The sequence below is a fragment of the Anopheles coluzzii genome, chromosome 2, assembly GCF_943734685.1.
Source record: "Anopheles coluzzii chromosome 2, AcolN3, whole genome shotgun sequence".
NCBI lineage: Eukaryota > Metazoa > Arthropoda > Insecta > Diptera > Culicidae > Anopheles > Anopheles coluzzii.
Window position 1 is genome coordinate 118,083,606 of NC_064670.1, and position 19,129 is coordinate 118,102,734.

Consider the following 19,129-nt stretch of genomic DNA (forward strand, 5'->3'; position numbering starts at 1 on the left):
AACCACAGCATTTTACTTTCTTTCCTCGATTATCATATTCTCGGATCGTGTAAGCAAACTTTTGATAAGCCAGTTGTGATTGCTTTTCTTTAAACTGCTGATCTTTAAACATTTTGAATTTGCTCGCACGAAATGTGGGCTAATATTTGGCACAATTTCAAACAAACCAAACCTCCGTTTTGCCTCCCATTTAGCGTGGCTTACATACACATACACATCCCGTATTTTGCAACACAACACATGATACCATGTCCGATGCCCGAGTTCAACGATGAACGATGAGTAAATCTTTCCAATGCGGCCCTTTCGTTCCCATACCCCGGGGTTTGATATCCGGTTGCGATTCACGCTTACGTTTCCCGGGTGGTCAAAATTCACGGGAAAATCTGATTGCCAAACGTCCCCGTCCTATTAAACTAGGGTGCGAGGGGAGGCGCAAGGTACATCAAACCAGAGCGCGATTCTGTCTGCCTTCTCGATGCCTTCTGGAAAATGTCTACCACGTCTACCATCCACAGGAAAGACGATCATAAACAATATTTGACCCATCTTTCTCGCTCTCTTTCTCTCGCCTGGGAAATTGGAGGAAATCAGTAGGAACGAGCAGGGAAAGAAGTCTCGGCTCACTCGAGTGTTGAATTTTACTGTTTTATGTTCCATGAAGCTGAGCTGCCATTCATTTTCTCACGACATCCAAATGAAACGTTCTTGAACGTTCTTGAGATTTGGGATTTATCGATCCGGCAATACAAGAGCAAGCTTTGTTGAAACATACACACACAGAATCAAACTATGTTATCAGACATTATGGAGATTGGGAGAAACAAATCACAACCAATGAATGGCAATCTTTATCACATTCTCTTGATCGAACAGATCAAGATTTTGGAGCGTTGGTTTTCCTGTGACATCATGCCCATTAGAGTGCAGCACAATCGAGGGTCTCATGTCGAACGGAATTATCAAACACAACGCTGACATGAGATAGTTCCAGTGAAGTTGACTCATTAAATCCACACAATCACTGATAAGGTGACACATTAAATGGCTGCAGAATGATTGCTTGCCGCTCGGGGCGGCGTGCGGGGGGCTGCAAACTGATAAGCCACAAAACAAACCAATTCTTGCAACCACAAGAAGGGGAAGAATGTTGCTAGAGCTTAAAATTAAATCTAAAAAAACCTCGTAAGTAACGAACGTACCTGTTGCCATTGATCCTCGAAGGACGACTCGGACGAGAAGCATCCAGTTTCGTGGATGATCTGCAGCTCCCGGAAAATGCTCCCGCTCGGCAGTATATCCATCGTTGGGGCCGTTCCGTGAAAATCGGTCGTATCAAATCTGCAGCAAATCAGTATCGAGCTAACAACACCTACCGAGCTCTAGCAACACATCGACACAAGCGCGGGTCGCCCGGTCTCCGAGCTCTGCCAACACAAACCCTTCCCTCTATGAAACACTGACACAGAATAATTAAAACACTTGCTGGCTCACACTTCACCAAGAACAACAGCCTTTTTTTTAACTTCTCAACTCTTCCAGAGGTTTTGCCCAAAAAAACGCTTGGTACACGACACGACACACGAATTTGGAAACGAATTATTCAACCATTAATATAACGCACTCATGCTTCTTTGGTTTCGGGTTTTCACTTCTTTTGCCTTCGATTTTTCTCGCTTTTTTCTTCACACCACAACCATCATCAACATGCTGACGCTAGTGCCCTATTCTGTGTTTACATCTACTGCGCTGTAAACGTGTTAAACTCGTACACAAACTCGCGTATCAGAGACAATCACACACACAAAACCCACACGAAAGAAAAAAACGTGAATCGTATGCTTCTTGATTTTCACAGAACAAAAATTGGAAGGGAAACAAAAAACTTTTCCACTTGCAACGCCACCACTTTTCTCGCACTTCCGCTCGTTTTGTGCAGTATTGGCTTAACAATACCTTTTTTCTTCTTCTTTTATTTTCTTGGTTTAGGTTTTCGCTTCTGAACAACACTTCACAAATGTGTTAAATCTTTCGTTTGTACCTCCGCTCACGATCCGCACCCGTGGTAGGGATTTAGACTCAACTTTAGCTGATGTATGGCACAAACTCACTCGATCGGGAACTAACCAACCCATTCATACTCACGCACACACGTACATATTTGAGTTGGAATCAAAATGATCACGATCTTGCCAACTTATTTTGCTCACTGCATGGGTTTTCCAGCTATCTCCAATGCTTCCCACATGTATATTTAACTCTTTACGCGGGTTTCATCTGCCCTACGGGACCATCTTACACAGACACTTTGTGCCACCGAACATGCAAACAATTGTTGAGGAATTTATTGCACCCTAGTAGCCATTGCGTTCGAAACGTGCACAGCGAACAGAAACTGTTTCGGTAACTACTTTGTAGAAGTTTGAATATTTTTTTAACTACTTTGAAATTCACCTACAAGAACTCACGGTCGGAAGAAGAACCACTACGGAACACTAACGGGAAGAGCCACACAACTGCTGCTGGTGGTAACATTTCGCACTACCAAAACTGCACCCAAAAAAATATGGCTACCACAATTGATTGGCCATTGTGTCGCGTCCAACCAGGTTCGTCAAAAATGGAGGACAGCTGAGCTGCTGCACTTTCGGTACGCGTAACACAATCTCCTGCACAGGCGTGATTATTTCATCAACAGCATTGGTTCACACCTTTTGCACTCACACACTTGCGTTGGATTTGCACTTGCACTTGCATTGATTGGCAGCACACAACAACAGTTTGATAGTAAGCACTTCGGGTTCGGATTTTGGAGATCGTCTGCGTGCAGCCATTCAGTGGCTTCTTTCACGGTTCACGGTGTGGTTTGCTCGCTGCGGATGTCTTCAAATCTGGAGTAAAGTAGAGAATGAAGTGGAAACAATAATTAGAATGACAGTCATGGCCATCTAGATGAGAAACGGTACGAGACGGACTCCGTATCCAATGACAGGAACAGGCCTACTTAGATCAATTGATCGGCACTTGGTGGTATCTGGGGAGTCGGCTGACAGCCCTCGGGCCATCGTTTTGACAGCTCTGAAGACCTTCCCACCCAACGTTCCTGTTCATCATGTTGTTTTGTTTAATTATAGACACATGCACAAAGACACACACACACACACACACACACACACACACACACACACACGCAGAGGCGCATAGTAGCTATACAAACAATCGGAAACAGCAAATGCGTGTCTTTCGTCACCATTTGTGTGCGCCCCCGGTATGGAATCCAATAAATTTCCAGTGCGCGCGAAAGAATCTCTCGATTCTATTTCTATTTCTGGAAACACCATCACAACCGCATCTGCAGGAGAAGAGGGGATAAGATAGGAAAGTCCCCCCCCCCTCGTTCTCTCCCTCTTTGCTGATCCTCCTCATCAAAAGTTCATGTTGTGGTTCTCCCGGGCCTTCCCTGTTCTTCCCATTCAAAAGACACGATGGCGAGTCAGAAATGGCGGAAATGATTATTTATCTGAATGCACACACGACCAGCAACAACACCCGTACCGCCATCACCATGGACGATTGTGTGTTGTGCTAGGACCGGGCCGGGAGAATCACACAATGAAGCGGCCCCCAGCTCACCCTCACCGCCCTCAACCCAATGCACTCAATCACAGCATCCCACACGTTGCGTGTAGCTAACCTAGAGACCAGAGAGACTCCCGCCATTACTGACCGGTGAAAGAGAAAGTGATCTTGACCCTTGCATTGGCGGGCACCGAGTTGCCCCACGCACATTTGATCCACGGTAATCTCGCAGCTAGATTCTCGATCGACGTTCTGCTGATGTTGACCGAGGGTAGTGTAGGATTGTTAAAAACCAGATGCACCGTTCAAAACGACCGGAAACGACGTACGGATAGACGCTTGACGCGTACGCGTGTTTGAGCGAATGGGACGCGAGCGCGCACGACACACACTGCGGTCTGAATCACACCGGCTTCTAAAAAAAACTAAAATTGCCGCTGACATCACGCTGACGCTGAGGGTACCCTCTTGGGCTTGGATTTTTGTTTGGGACCGGTCAAGCCGCTTCAGCGTACGGTCTGTGTGGTTGGGTGTGAGAGCGAGAGAGATGGAGAGAGAATGAAGTGTGAGCGAAAGGAGTGGGAGAGGAAAGCATGCGAGTTCGGTTTGTAGCGTGAGAGCGCCGATGCAAGCGGCTTGCACACTCGAGGGTTGTGTAGGTTGGCTGGAAAGTTCATTGCTGAAGGGCGCACGCTCAAGAAGCGAGCCTATCGTACACTTGTGAACGCCTTTTATTTATTACATATATTCCCTCTCTTTTTCACACAACAATTAGTGCTGATGAGAGTTTTCTCATCCACGAAGTACGATGAAGGTGTGAGAACAAAAACCATCATTCGAAAACGATACAACTAGTCGAGTTCTAAATGTCTTTTTAGTATTTAACTATTGTATTGCACGGTAAACCTAGCAGCTAAATAATGTGCGATTATTTTATTTTATTTATTATTTTACAAAACATTGAAGTAAAGCACTGCATAAAAACTACGCAATAATAATCATTTTCATTAGCACAAGACTGCAATTTCACAGCAGGTTGTAGGACCAAAACACAGCTAATGATAATTTTAAACATGTGTATGAATGAATTTGTATAGTAAAAGGCAATATGGGGATAAATGATATATGATCTCATAAAGAACACATTTTTGCATACAATATTATTTTATTGCATTTTAAAAATAATCGATGTATATGATTCTACTCAATTTAGCGTTTTTTTTAAACTAAAAAATCTAAAAACATAATTTAAAAATCATCTTCAAATAGATTTACAAGCTAGATTGAGCGTTACGAACGATATGATATATCACAGATTGTCTCTTACTTTAATTTTTTTTAATTAATCCAAGTAATGCTGTATTGTCCATTTATAGACAATATTTAGATTGGTTTTACTTGTTTCACCACTGTGTACCAAAAATTTGCAAATTTTCTTCCATATTTGTCAACAATTATACTTCTGGCTTCACTTAAATGGTTACTGTATAAGCCTGTACTCTCTTTCGAATCAAATTAAAAGTAGAACTATGATAATAGTCATTTGATTCCCGTTGGCGTTTAGATTATTTAAACTGTTGAATAAAGCCAAATTGACTCAAAGTCTCTACGAACATTAACATGCAAAACGACCTAAACGTTAACTATATACTTCCCTACCCGTCACATTATTGAGCCCCCAAACACTTTTGCATCCATCCTCCGCTTGCTCTCTGTTGTGTTCTCTCTCTCTCTTTATTTCCCTCTCCCACTGCTGTTTGCCTTTGTTTTCCAAACGGATCGATCCAGCGTCATGACAGCCCGCGTACAAGCGATCGAACAGCTTCGTATGCGAGTGCGTGTCAGTGTGGGTGTATGTGATCATACCTACAAAGCAAGTGTGCAAGAGGAAAACAGAGAGTGAGCTATAGAGCGAGAGAGTACGGTAGTGTAGGAAGCCACCATTGAAAGAGAAACCAAAACAGCCCCTTTAAACTCAGTGTTTCTCAAGGTGCGCGATCGGTCATAGAGAGCGTGTGTGAACGACCAAAAAAAAAAAAAAAACGTCACCCTCCTGGACAACAGGTTGAAACTCTCTTCTAACCCCTCTCGTTTTTGTATCGTGTGTTTGTGTGTGCGTGTGTGTGCATTGGAACGAGGGGTCCGATAGCTAAGCTAACCCTTTGCCCCTTCGTTCCCACACTCACACTCACATATTCGACTGGAATGGAATGTAGATGGTATTGGGGTAGTGAGGGTTGGTGGGATCATGGCAGCGGGTGTCGGTGTGCGTCATCGTATCGGCAGGAATTTGTTTTATGCTGCGCGTCGGTTATGATAACGAAATTGCGCTAGCCTGCAGTCGAAGTTGTGCAAGCCAGCAGGCCAGCAGAAAGGAAATTGATAGGAAAGAGTAAAAATAACCCTCGTGAGGGCTCTCTTGTGAGATGTTTTTATTCCATTCTTTCCTATATTGTCCGCTTAATCTACAATTATTTTACGAGTTTTAAGTTCCAATTGCTGTGCTGCCCATTTCTTCCCCGCTGCCTCTTGTCGTGGTTTGTACACACGCATTTAATCGCTTTCAGATTAGATAGGGCCAGATTTTTTAAAGCACTCCCAGTATCTCCCGCTTTGCTTGTCCCAGAGACAAACAAAAAAATAGGAATCGATCAAACTTGTGGAAGCGATTGCTACGACCACCGTAGACCATTTCAACCGCGGGCGGCAAAGGATGATTTTTAAACCCAAAATGCCTTAATGCTTTTATTTAATTCCCGCTCGCTAGGTTGGTTTGAATTTTTGGCTCTAAAATCAAGGAAGAATGCGACCAATCACGTAACGGGTTTCCCGCCCGTAGCAATGAAAAACAATTCTAACGTCAAATGATGATGCATTTTCCAAGTTTTTCTCGCAAACCGTTACAATAAAAAAAAGAGCCATTCTCTTCCATCGTCCATTGTTTTGCCGCCCGAAAACTTCACCCAACCACAAACAAATGGATGCGATAGGAGAGGGAGGGGGGGGGGAATAGAACACCCACGAGGAAAGGGAGGAGGAAGAAGGAAAAGCATGACCTTTTCCCCCGAGCTGGGCACCAAAACCAAAACAAAGGGAAAACGATTCCGGTGCCCGGAACCTCCCTACGGGTGGAATGGAGAGAAAATTGGTACGATTTTTCCCCCTTTTGCGTTGAATCCCCGTCACCCATTGAAACGGCGATCCGGGGAAGGTTTTCGGGTTACGGTTGAGTTCTGCTGCAAGGAGGGGTGTGTGGGATCGGGGGGAAAATGGGGAAGAAAACAACATTAAAGCGTCCCTACGTCAACGTCATAGACATACGCAGTTTTTTTTTTCTTCTGTTTTCTGCCTAGTTTTACTGCTGGGAAGGTTGTTCAATAAAGTTGTTGTTGTGTTGTGCTGTAAAAGTTCACCCGAAGGGTCGAGTTCACCCCCGACACGTTGAGGGTGGGCAAAAGACCTCATGCATGCAATGACCCCCGTCCCCCGGTCCCGGATAGGGTCGCTTTCAGCTGATGACGTAGCACATAATTTGCCAGACATTTGTCGCGCCAGGAAGGCTCGTCCGCAGCGAAAAGAAGGGGACGGCTTCTAATCCATTATCACGCACCCACGGCTTGTTTGAAACTAACACACACATGCACACACACATACACACGTCCACAAGCCATCACGGCCACTCGTCCATACTAATTAAACAGTTTCCACCCGCCAGGCATCAGAAGGTTGGTTGTGATGTGATTTGACTTTTTAATTAGCCTTAACGCGTTCTAGCCGCTCGCGGGTCCTAGAAATGCATCGCACTCCCCTCCAGCGGGGCAGCAGTAGTTTGAGCAGGAAGTGACCGGATAGTGACCAAGCTAGCTAAACATTCACCCTAATCGAGCGGAAGCAATACGTCTTTCACGTCGAACGGTGGAGTCAAGGTTTGTTTAAAGTGGTCGCTGCTATTTTGTTCTTCTCCCTCTCTTAGGCTTTTTGCTAAATGCAACACGCACTCACATTGCACCCATCAAAGTCTGCATCTCTGAGGCACATCTTGCTTAAATGCACGCGTGAGGTAGGTTTGGAAGCATCTGAGAGGGGGGGACATAACAACACGCGCTCCAAAAACCTTCCTTCTCCAGCAGCACAGTGGGAAGTTGGCAGGCAAGCTATTTTTGAAACTAAACGAACGGAAGGGGTTCGTTTGTTTGGCTACTTTTGTTCCGAAAATGAGATCATAGCACGCAGCACGCCGTCCTAACGCAGGTCAGACAGAGGTGTCGTCTTTTTTTGCAATTCTGTGGGATTCATTCGCTTCGTAGGGATCCCAACCATCACATCCTGTCGTTTTGGGGGAAGATGCTTTTTGGTTTGTTTTTGTTTTTTGCAACTTTGTAAAATATATCATACATTCTTCCTGGAACATGAACGGTCCGTCCTAGAGCTCCCAGAAGGCTGGTGCCCTATTGGCAAATATTTTTTTTTGTGTTATACGTAGATAGTCTACCAAAAAAAGTAAGGTCTTGTTTTGACAAAACGACTCCATATTTCACAAATCTGAATAACTTAAACTGAAATTTAAAAGGTAAGAGCTTCACTATCTCGAAGGTTGATAAACAGTGTTGAGTTTTATAAGTTGAAGAATTGAGACAATGCGCTGTAATGTTTTTGGAACGTTTATGCTTTGTACTGTTCACTTTTCTCAACCTTTTTTGTATCACCTAACGGATCTGAATACTGAAAAAGAAAAAAAACACAACAAATAATTCTTCCAATATTATGTCAACATTACTGATTCTCTGATTAATTATAAAATAAATACTAAAATACATACAAAAATAAAAAGCTAATAGTTAATGAAAACGATCAGGTTCATTTAGATCTTGATGAAATAAAGTTCTAAACTTCACACTTTGTCATCTTTTGTCATATAAAAGTTCCAAAATGTATTAAAATATAATTATTGAGATCATCTCAGAAAAAGTTGCAATTGATAATGGTCATACAATATTTGCAATCTGTCATTCCATTTGCACGTAAAAAATGCATCTATCTCACTCAAAATAGCATGTTTTCAACAAAAAGCAGTACTGGGTTTGGGCTACTGGCAAAACAGGCTCATTGCAATGTTGTGTTCTTGAAATTTTTGAAAATCGTTACAAATTTCCCTATTATTGCAAATATCCTTCGAATTAAGAACAATGAAAATCTACCACGAAAAATACGTAGAAGTTTCGATCAAATCGTTTGATCGTTAATTTCAAAATAAGTTCAATATATTACAATTTCTTGTCCTAGGCACTCTTCACAGAGAATATAAAGTTTTCGAAACAATAATTTAAATCCCCAATTGGTCTTATAAGTCACAATTTTCTTTTAGAGCTCACTGTTGTCTAGTCAGAAAGACTATAATTTTCCTCCTCTTCTCATCCACAACAAACACTTTGCGCAATTTTCTGGACCGAATCTTTTCCAGAATACAATCACTTATCACTTTACAGCGCACTGGTACAGCACACACTTCCACTGTTCACACAAATTGTGGTGGATTACTTCTGATAGCTCCCGCAGCTGTACGTATGATACGTCCAACCCTTCCCCATAAGGATGCTCCACCTCGCCCTCGCGTCAAACCGGAGACAAACTTACTTCTGCGCTTTGCCGAACGTTTGCCAAACACCAAACCGTCCTGCTACGCTGACACACACAGACGCACAAGCCGGAAAGATGAAGCTGAAGATTTTTCCGCCTGTGCTTCACCGGAAGCGGAACAAACACAGCACCACCAGCACTATGCGAACCAGCACACCAAACGCTGCTTTTCCGTTGTTCGACGGTGGAGCGCCGTTTTTAATGCCACCGGGGTTTTCCACTGGCTTTTCCTGGCACTGGCACTGGCACTGCTTCGAACGTGAACCTGCTTGCTGGAGCTTTTTGGGTGGATTTTTATTCGAAGCGAATAGGAACGCACTGGACACCGAACCGCACACGTGTGCTTGTTGGTGTGCATGCACAAACACAAACAGAGAACGCACACGGACTGGCGCGGGAGCTGGAGTGGTTCACCCCACCCACCGCCACATGGAAGCAGGGAGCAGCGGGCGCGTAATGTCAGGTCCAACACACACACACACGCACACACACGCACACTCACGGCTTTTGAGATGGGGGGGAATTTTCCGACACACACGACGTGGCGTGCGAAAATTCGTGCAGCGATCTGCCGGCCTCGAACGTCTACTCGCATCTGGCAGACCGTCCGCAGCAGCGCGGTCGGCACCCGAGCGCACACCCGGAGAGTATCGGGTCGGGTCGCCTGTTTTCTTCGGGTGAACATCCCCCCTTTGCGTCCCCCCCCCCGCCCATGGTTTAGCGGCGAACGAAGACATCCTTTTTGTTAGAACAAGGGGGGAGGAGGGAGATAAATGAAGGAGCTCTTGGGAGCAGAAATTTTGCAGCGGGATGCAGGGGGGGTAGGGTTAGGAGGGCGCCGAGAAGACGAACCGTCAATGAAAGCACGAACGAACCGAGACCACGACCGCGACGGCTGATGATGACGCGAATGACGATGACGATGATAAGGGGGTTCGTTGATAGGATGCTCTCTGGATTGCTCATCCCCTCCTCCTCCCACCATCCTCCATCAAGGATTCAAGGGAAGCTTTGGCGAGGCGAATTTTCACCGGCAAGCGCCATGTGAATGGAACAGCCGGAGAGCGAGAGAACGAACCTAGTTCACATGGAAAAGCGTCACTCTCATCGTTCTCTTCATCGCTCACGCGCTCCGGGAAATTCGTACCGTGTGTGTGTGTGTGTGTGTTTGCGTGAGACGGAGAGTTTGCGCGCTGCTTTTCCAGCACGCTTTTTCGCTTCCGCCGTTTGCTCGTTTGCACACACAGCATCCGGAAAGGCGGCTTGTTTATTTATGAAACACGACCGAACTGAGAGCGGGACCCGAACGTTACGAGCGGCCGACGATTCGCCGGTGTTGTGCGAGTGCCATGCGCTAGCCGGCCGCTGTCGGCTATTTTCCACCGCTGCCAGGACAACCAGTAACTAACTCCCCGCCCTGCACGCCATGCACGCCATTTCCCCGTTCTCCGGAGGGAAATACAACGGCTTCCCCTCGGGTTGTGAGACCGAGCTGCCGCCGGCTAGCGCGTGTACCGGGCGTGCGTCGTGGGGACGCTTCTTCGTCTCACACACACACACACCTCCTGCATGTCCATTGCTTTCGCAAGTGTGGAAAATGTGAAAAAACAGTAAAAAGTCCCCCCACCAACAAATACATAGTTTCTGCTTGGTGGAAAATTTTAAGTGACGCGGTTGCAACACACGTGGACGCTCAACTGTGTGAATGCGTGAACAGTACGGGAATGTGTGTCGGGTTTTATTTTTCGTGTTGCATTTCGGCCCAACTGCTGGTGCAGGAAGGTATGGTTCAGTCCGTTCGGTGAGCTTTCGGGCGAAATATTTCGCATTAAAATCCTGGCAAAATGTGTAGAGATGCTTGTAATGTATGGATCGCGATGCACAGGCTCAAGGAATCTCGCTCGGACCGGGGGAATCGTTTGAATGTCAGCAGTTTTGTTGCATTTTGTGCAAGGGTAATTGTGTGTTACAGTCTTGTGAATGGTAATGTAAAATTATGTTTAAAAAGCAACGGAACGGATGTTTTTTACATTCAAAATATCCAAGAAACGCACTCTAAACAAACAGAAATTGTATCTGTATTACAGAATATTGCTCGAGATGTCTCAACAGAGATATCAAACAAGAGACATATCGAGTTGTCGGACAATCATAATCATCACAAAATCTACATTGCTTTAAATAAAAAAAAAACATTATTTGATAGAAAAATACTTTAAAACATCTTGAAGTATCTCAGGTAGGCTGATAGCCACCCATCAACCAGAGGTTGTTGTTGTAAGACCACGATAAATGTGTGTGTTGTCACAAAATGTTGAGCCCATTTATCCAGGATTAATTTCTATATATTCACTTCTTTACATTCCTCCCCTTAAATTAGAATAATAGCATCTAGACATGACATTAAGGCATTTAAATAGAATGAACAAATATGAGCCCCGGTGCTATTTTAATTGTGTTACTTAGTTTATTTGATGATTAAGCTTTCTTTTTGGTTTGAAACGCTGCATGATGGTTCATATTTAAATATTGATATCAAAATTATGTTTTATTGAAGATAAAACATATAAAGTGAATCAACAGAAACAATGTGACAAAATTAACTGTAGCAAAAGGGCTGAAACTCAAAATATGATTCATAAAATATGGTAACACAATAGGAAAAAAATTTTTAAACAAACCAAATTTAGGCAGAGTAACACGTATTTTTTCTTGAAATACTTTATATTTTTTTAAATTAGTTCTTAAAAATAATAATCTTTTTAACTGACCTTTATCTAGTGGATGCGTACAAGCTGCTTAAGAGCTGCTTAAGAGCTGCTTGACTGAATCTTCCGAAGTGAATCAGATGAAACTGGCTTGTTATTACAGTTATAGTGTCCTAGAATTGGCTGCTTGTAAGTAAAAGTTGTTCATGGCGCATCTGTGTTTATTGAACATTCAATTCTCGGGGGAAAAAATACTTCAATTTTTCACAAAATGTCCTCAACTCACTATCCCCCTGTGCAAAGCGACGGAAGAACCCCCTGTGCAAAGCGACGGAAGAAATCATTCCCTTTCGCGCATTTTCTCATGCTTTCTTTTTCCCTCCTACGGCAAATTTGTCAAGCAGCGTTTCGAGCTACCCGTCCCTGGCACCGCCTCATACCCCTCGCCTGAGCGCGCTGTCGAAGGTTTGGATGTGTTGGTGCGTCAGACGGCCAATCGCTGTCAGTCGTCGTCCGTGCTTTTTCCCTCCATAGCGCTATCTCTTTCACGCGTGTGGTCAATGGTCGCGAGCTGTTGTGGCGCTTAAAAAAACCGTTAACAAACATTGCGGCGCTGCATTTGATTTTTCACAAATCAAACCAAAGAAGCGCTATGAGTTCAATCGCTGCAATGTAAAAATAACTAACGAATCGCTAGCTCACGCTGGAGGGTTGGCTGTGCAACGCGCAGAACCCTATTTCGAAGTAGCGCACGCAACACAGGTGGCCATGGCCGTGCATAGGAAAGCTTAAACCTAATTGCATAAAGCATAACTTTATGTGACACTATGCTTTTCCTTTCGTATGTCGTAGATTACATAGATAGGCTGAGCCGTCTGCGCAAGGGTGTGAGGGTGCGTGTGTGTGCAACACTGACGCCAAATGTGTATTCTTCCGGAATGTAATGATCCATCGGTCAAAGAAAGGAAGGTGTTCATGACGGTGTTTTTTTATTGTGGAGCTGCATCCTTCCCCCTGCCTGCAGCGTATGCATCGGGCAGGATACAGTTTGGCAGTATGCAAGTTGCCCGCTGGATAGGAGCGGGCCCGCGGCACCGCCATCATTCCGCACATCTTAACAGCATGCCCGTCGTGGGTTCTAACCGCGTATGAACCGTCCGCCGTAGCAAGGGGTGACTATCCGGCTACGTGGTACTCAAGTCCTGAAAAGGCCGGCATGATCGCGTAGGCCATTACGCCAATAATAATAATAAGAAGAAGAGGAATAACATAGCATAACAGCCCACACCCGGAGAAGAGATTGGCTTATCTTTGTTGCTGCCGTGTTACCGCTGTGACGCGACAAATGCACGGAATGCAATCGACCAAAACATTAACCTACCGAGCCGAACCCATTTCCAAGGCAGTGCCGGTCGCTCGGCGTCATGATATCGACTCTGAGCCAACAAGCCGCCGAATTCTGGACGAACAGATGCAGCACCATACGCGCACCGTAATAAACAAATCCAGAATCCTCTTTTGTATGGATTCAATTGAAAATGTTGTTTCCACTTGCATCCGCTAGCTGAATTGGAAAGAAATGTGCTACATATCAGACGCACGTTTGCTTCGATCGTTTGTCTTTTTAATACCCCCAACAGCAGAACCGGTCGCAAAGATGGTGGTGCCAATTAAATGGTTGTATTGTCTCCTAGGTAGCGGTAATCGATCGGGCGGCGTGCAGTGCTTTTTCTAAGAATGCATGGAGTGTGTAGACGCAGCCGGTGACAATACACGCATCAGAATCAAACAGTTTTGGGGTTCCCGCACGCACACACACACACGTGCACGCACGAACGCATGCACGCATGCACGAATGCACGAATGCACGTACGCGCGCACGCCAGCACGCACCCACGAAAGCGCGCAGGCGAGCACACACCCCCCATCACCCCCCCCCCCCCCCTCCCGCATGATCGATTACGGCTACCTTATCGGAAGAAAGGCTGGTTCCTAACTCAAAGCACCGGGAGGGGAGGGGGATCGCGGCATGATAGAGTGGACGATCACTTTCCCCGCGCTGTGTGTGTGTCCGTGTGTGTGTGTCGTGGCCAGAAAACTCGAGACAAATTCCGGCACATTGAAAAAAAAAATTTATTGCCACTATACACCGTGCTACATGATGCTTAGAAGGTCGTTGAAGCATCAAACATGTTCAAATTAAAAAAAATATTAGATTAGTGTTAGACGTTCTCGTACGCTTGTTTTAAATAGGCTTCTTCACCCTCAATTGGCAGGGGCATCGTATGGTCTCATCAGCAGCGGCACGAAATAAAATAAACCATCAATACACCGATAACACTTTAAATCCCAAAATGAACCAGCTTCTCCCGTATCGTCAAGGTCACACACAATAAATAAATGCTAACACTCACCAATAACAATACACAACCGCAATGTACATATATACCAACGCATACACACAATCAGCTGACGGCGAAAGGCACGGGCTGAAGCGCAAGTAAGGCATGGCAGGGAGGGGAAAGGGAGTGAGAGGAAGAGGAGGAAGGAATGGGCGCCAATATTTTTTGAATTTTTCGGCCGTTTTTTTTGCTCCGCCGTCTGAAATAGTTCATCCATTCCTTCAGCAGATGGCGCTCGTTCCGCACCTGAAAACTGCAATAAATACGGTAGCCATCGTAGTTTCGGCTGAAGTCCAGCGCTGTTTTTTGCGTATTTTTTGACACAAAACGACGCAAAAAACTACGCAGAAAACTGCTCGAATCTGCGCAGCGGGCATCGTAGTTTCGGCTGAAGTCCAGCGCTGTTTTTTGCGTATTTTTTGACACAAAACGACGCAAAAAACTACGCAGAAAACTGCTCGAATCTGCGCAGCGGGATGTTTTTTTGCTATTGTGCCATCTGCAGTAACTGCAATAATGGGGATAGCTTTGTATGCAATCTTACACACAAGCAATCCTTGTACACAAGCTGAAGCACGCAAAGCGACATCTAGTGAGGAGCGGAACGATAGAGCAAAATCAACGAGTCACTTTTTTGATTTTATTTTAAATTCAATTGAATTTGTACTGATTTACTACGTTATTGGCTCTCCTTTATGAAATATGCTATATGAGTGTTCCTTGAATACCTTTGTATCGTTTCAAAACTCCTATATTTTATATGTACTTTATCAGTTGTGGCTTTCAAGTGTTTCTAATTACATTCAGCGTTGTGTGAGATGTAAAGAATGTGATATTGTTCGATCAAAAATATACATAGCATAACTTCACATAGTTTTGATTTAATTCATTGACGTCGTTGAAACTTGAGGCACCAAACAAAACTAACCACTCTTATTGCATCTTTCCAGCAATGCCGAAACCGTTACGCCTTCCACTCATTTCACCGTGTCCTTAATCCAGTCGCACGCACGTTCAAGGTTTACAAACATCTCGCTTCCCTCCGCCCGGCAGTGCGGGAAGCTAAACACCATCAGGCCGGCCAAGAAGTAGCGCGGCACCTTGTCGACTCGCTTGATGTACTGCAGCGGCGAGCCGGTGGCGTAGTTGTGACAGTGACCCTTCGGACGTGTCTTGTACACCGCACACAGCACATCCTCGGTGGGAGGCAGAACGACGCCAAGTTTTTCGTACTCACTGCGACAGGTTATCGACGAAGTGAGGTTCATTGCGTCGCGCTCCATCTTGGGAAAGATGAGCTTATTGCGCTTCCAGCCGCTCACCGTCAGGAACGTCTCCTTGTAATCGTCGACCGCTGGCAGACAGATGGGTTTAATGTTCGGTTTGCTCGTATCTGCGTTGTGCTTCAGCTTGAGCAGAGCGAGATTGTTGGCATACTGCGGTTTGTTGTAGTTGGGATGGAAGAACACCTGCTCGATGTCCACCGATTGGGATGTGATCGTTGTGGCCGGAGCGTTCGGATCCGCGTCTTCCACCGAGCGGATGTTGTACTCCCCAAGACGAACCGATTGCCTGCCGGGTGAAACATAATGTATTATTACAACTCCCTGCAAGTCTTCAACAAAGCAAAAGACCAACATACAGCTTATAGTTACTGAACACACCCTCTACACAGTGCCCCACCGCAAGGACGTATCGCGGGTGTATTAGAATGCCGCTGCACACCAGATGTGTCTGCACCTTGTCAAGCTGCCGGAACTCCAGCAGCGCATTCCACGGGTACTGATTGAACACCGGCTTCTTCATCTCATCCTGCACCTCCGAGTTGCGGGCCACGCCACAGTCCTCCAGCTTGAGCAGATTGCGCTGATCCACTAACTGCTGGTGCGCATTGATCCAGGTCGTGTACTGCGCCACATCGGTGTACGTCGCTGGCAGGGCTGCATTGCACGTAGCCTCACCCGTGTCCAGATCACGCCGAGCCGCCGCACTCACAATGCCCCGCAGGTACCAAACCTGATCCTTTGCGAAGTACAACCCTCCGCCACTGTCACCGGAGCACACGTTCGCACCCGATTCCGTCCCGATCGCACACATCTTGCCCGCATCCTGCGGCAGAAAGCGAACGTGCTCGGGCAGCTGCTCAATGCACTGCTGCTTCTCGATTACCTTCATAGAGGCTTGCTGAAGCGTTTCGCTGATACGGTGCGTCTCATCAAATCCAAACCCAACGGCTATGCCGGACCGGCTCAGAACGTCGATCAGGGTGGCGTTGTGCGTCGGCCATAAGCAGATCGGGAAGATGGAGAACGAAGCGAACGAGATCGCTCGATCAGGGCGCATCAGGGCAATGTCGTTGTAGAAGGTGTGCCGGTCATACTTTGGATGAAGGATGATCTCGAACAGGTTGTAAACGACCACGCTCGTGTCGTTATCGTTGTTGAGATGGTGTATGCCTGCCTTCAGGAAATAGTGATCGGGGTTCGGTTCCTTTATACAGTGAGCAGCTGTGGGAGAAAGCAGTGGACGAAACATTACAATGAAGAGGACAATCAGGATGCGCTCCTGCGGGTTTCATACCGGAAAGCACAAAGTGTTGACTGATAATCGATCCACCACACTTGTATGCTGGTTTCTCAGACTTCATGTGGGCAAACAGTGCCACATGCCAAGGCCAATCTCCTGGCTCAGCTATGATGCCTTTCGTGACGAGTCCCATTGGGGAAAGACGACGTACGCCACACGTTGCTAAAATTTAAATATTGTTAATCGGTTACTAATATAAAGCACAACTTCCCTATCTCGGTGTAGAATTACAAGCAGCAACTTCAGAAGGTTGTTGAATTAATAGCAGCACCAGTAGCGCCATGACGGCTTGTATGGGTATTCCCCAACACTCGCTGATAACCTTTCCCATGCTGAACGAGAAACAGAAACAACACACGACCGTCTGATTGCACGCCAACTCGCGTAATGTCAATGCGACGACGAGCGAAGCCTACCTTTAACTGATCGATCGGGCCGAGTTTTCTCTGCCCGGGAGAATATTTCGGAATAAAAAGAGCATATTCTTTCACCAGCAGTTGCATTCGGAAGAGAAGATGTGATCATTTTTCGGATGAACGTACCTGGATGGTGTGTTTCATGGTGGGAGCTGGTTTTTATTAGATCGGTCCACGGATTCGGGTCCCGACACGCTTACGTAGTATACAAAGAGGTAACATAAAGTTAATGTGAAAGGGTACTACTACCACTACTAATATATAATTAACTAGACTTTACGCTATACTTCACTTAATACATCGGAGGTTCACCGGATAGGTTTGTTCTTCAGTTTTTTTTTGTTTTGCTTTCGGACCACTTACATCGATTATGTTTTTGTTTATGTTTATTTTTACGCTTTTTTGTTGCTGTGTTTACTATTAGAGTACTTACGCCTGCGCTTATGCAATCCACAATACGGCAGGCGGAAAAGACTGTTTAAAAAGGTGGCTTGCTAGGGGGAGACAATGTTTTACTAATACGTAGAGTTTTTTTTTAAAGTGTAACGATCATGGCGATTACGATTCACATCGTACATATGTGTGTGTCTGTCTGTCTTCTTCTCCGTTCTTCTCTTTCCCAACCCAAAACTGTAGCTGCGAGAAGCGCAATCAGCTCCCCGATACGTGACGCGTAGACACTGGCTTTTCGAAAGCTAAGGATGCGAACGCTTTTGGAAAGTACTCTATCACATCGCGCTCTTGCGTATCAGCAGATACTCGGAGAACTGCTGCGTCTCGACGCCACCGCCGGTGCTGGCCTCCACGCTGAAGCCCGCATTCAGCAGTCGGGTCAGCACCTGGATGGAGTTGAGCTTGCAGTATCCGTTCAGCGGAAACCGTATCACCTGCCGGCCGTCGAACTGGTTCCAGGCGGCGCCGGTCCGCGCGTCCAGAATCGCCTGGTTCGTCTCGGGGAACACCTCGTCCAGGACGGCCCGCTCGGCCGAGATCAGTATGCGCTCGCCCAGGTCGGGCGAGATGTGCAGCGCCACCACGTCGTGGCTGGCCGTGTCCGTCTGTACCGTGCCCTTACATTTGCTCCGACTGCCCCCGCCGAACGGTGGAATACCATTCCCGCTGCGTTGCCGCTCCTTCTTCAGCAGTTCGATCTGTTTGATCATAGCTGTAAGGAACAGAGAAAGAGTAAATGTCAGTGACTCCTTCAACATTAACTCCTTCAACGCAAGATAAAGTAAATGGCTGCAGGTTATACTCACGAACAATATCGAAATATTTGGCCTCCTCCAGCAGCAGCTCCAGGTCCGGGAAGTCTTCCGACACGAGCAGCTTTGAGTTGCGCATAAAGTTCAGTATATGGCGAAACATACCACCGTCACGGTCGATGAAGTAGTGCTGCTTGAGCGAATCCAGCACGATCGGGATGCAGCCGTTGAAGAGTTTGGCTAGCCGCGAGTCGGGATATCTGCAAGGGGCAAGAAGTTGTTATCGTTAACTGATGTTGGAGATCTTGATGTTGAAGTCAAATAGTGAGTCAGGTAGTATATAAGTCCAATGTTTTAATTTCATTGCTTTAATCGCTGGGTTTGTTGCGTTAATTGTGCTTAAAAATGCTTTCAAATTCTGACTTCCACACTATTCAGCTGCGTTCTCAACCAATCATGGTCTGTAACTCGTCCTCAATACGTTCTAGCTCTCAATGAGAAATGTGCTCGATCGATTGTACGAATGTTTTTCGAATGCCCGATAATCTACATGCCCGTCATGGGTTCAAACCCTGAATGGACCGTGCTCCCATACG

At 45.9% G+C, this 19,129-nt stretch overlaps 2 protein-coding genes across 5 annotated transcripts in view; both read right to left on the reverse strand.

Annotated features, from left to right (window-relative positions):
• The window catches only part of LOC120952266 (Krueppel-like factor luna), a 273,069-nt gene extending 263,158 nt beyond the window's left edge, over nucleotides 1–9,911 (reverse strand). Inside the window, exons 1-2 of one of the 3 annotated variants that reach the window (XM_049607463.1) lie at nucleotides 9,719–9,911; nucleotides 1,203–2,891 (exon numbers count right to left, since the gene is read on the reverse strand). In XM_049607463.1, coding sequence (XP_049463420.1) covers nucleotides 1,203–1,304 — 102 coding nt within the window. In that variant the 5' untranslated portion in view covers nucleotides 1,305–2,891; nucleotides 9,719–9,911. Of the gene's footprint in view, nucleotides 1–1,202; nucleotides 2,892–3,727; nucleotides 4,027–9,213; nucleotides 9,456–9,718 lie in introns of those variants that run through there. The other 2 variants (XM_040371502.2, XM_040371503.2) reach the window with 2 other exon arrangements.
• A 5,276-nt stretch (nucleotides 9,912–15,187) lies between these two features.
• The window catches only part of LOC120950054 (BTB/POZ domain-containing protein Tiwaz), a 49,758-nt gene continuing 45,816 nt past the window's right edge, over nucleotides 15,188–19,129 (reverse strand). Inside the window, exons 1-4 of one of the 2 annotated variants that reach the window (XM_040367791.2) lie at nucleotides 17,144–17,334; nucleotides 16,907–17,074; nucleotides 15,969–16,833; nucleotides 15,188–15,898 (exon numbers count right to left, since the gene is read on the reverse strand). In XM_040367791.2, the coding sequence (XP_040223725.2) occupies nucleotides 15,304–15,898; nucleotides 15,969–16,833; nucleotides 16,907–17,074; nucleotides 17,144–17,243 (1,728 nt within the window). In that variant the 5' untranslated portion in view covers nucleotides 17,244–17,334 and the 3' untranslated portion in view covers nucleotides 15,188–15,303. Of the gene's footprint in view, nucleotides 15,899–15,968; nucleotides 16,834–16,906; nucleotides 17,075–17,143; nucleotides 18,494–18,587; nucleotides 18,794–19,129 lie in introns of those variants that run through there. The other variant, XM_040367794.2, reaches the window with a different exon arrangement.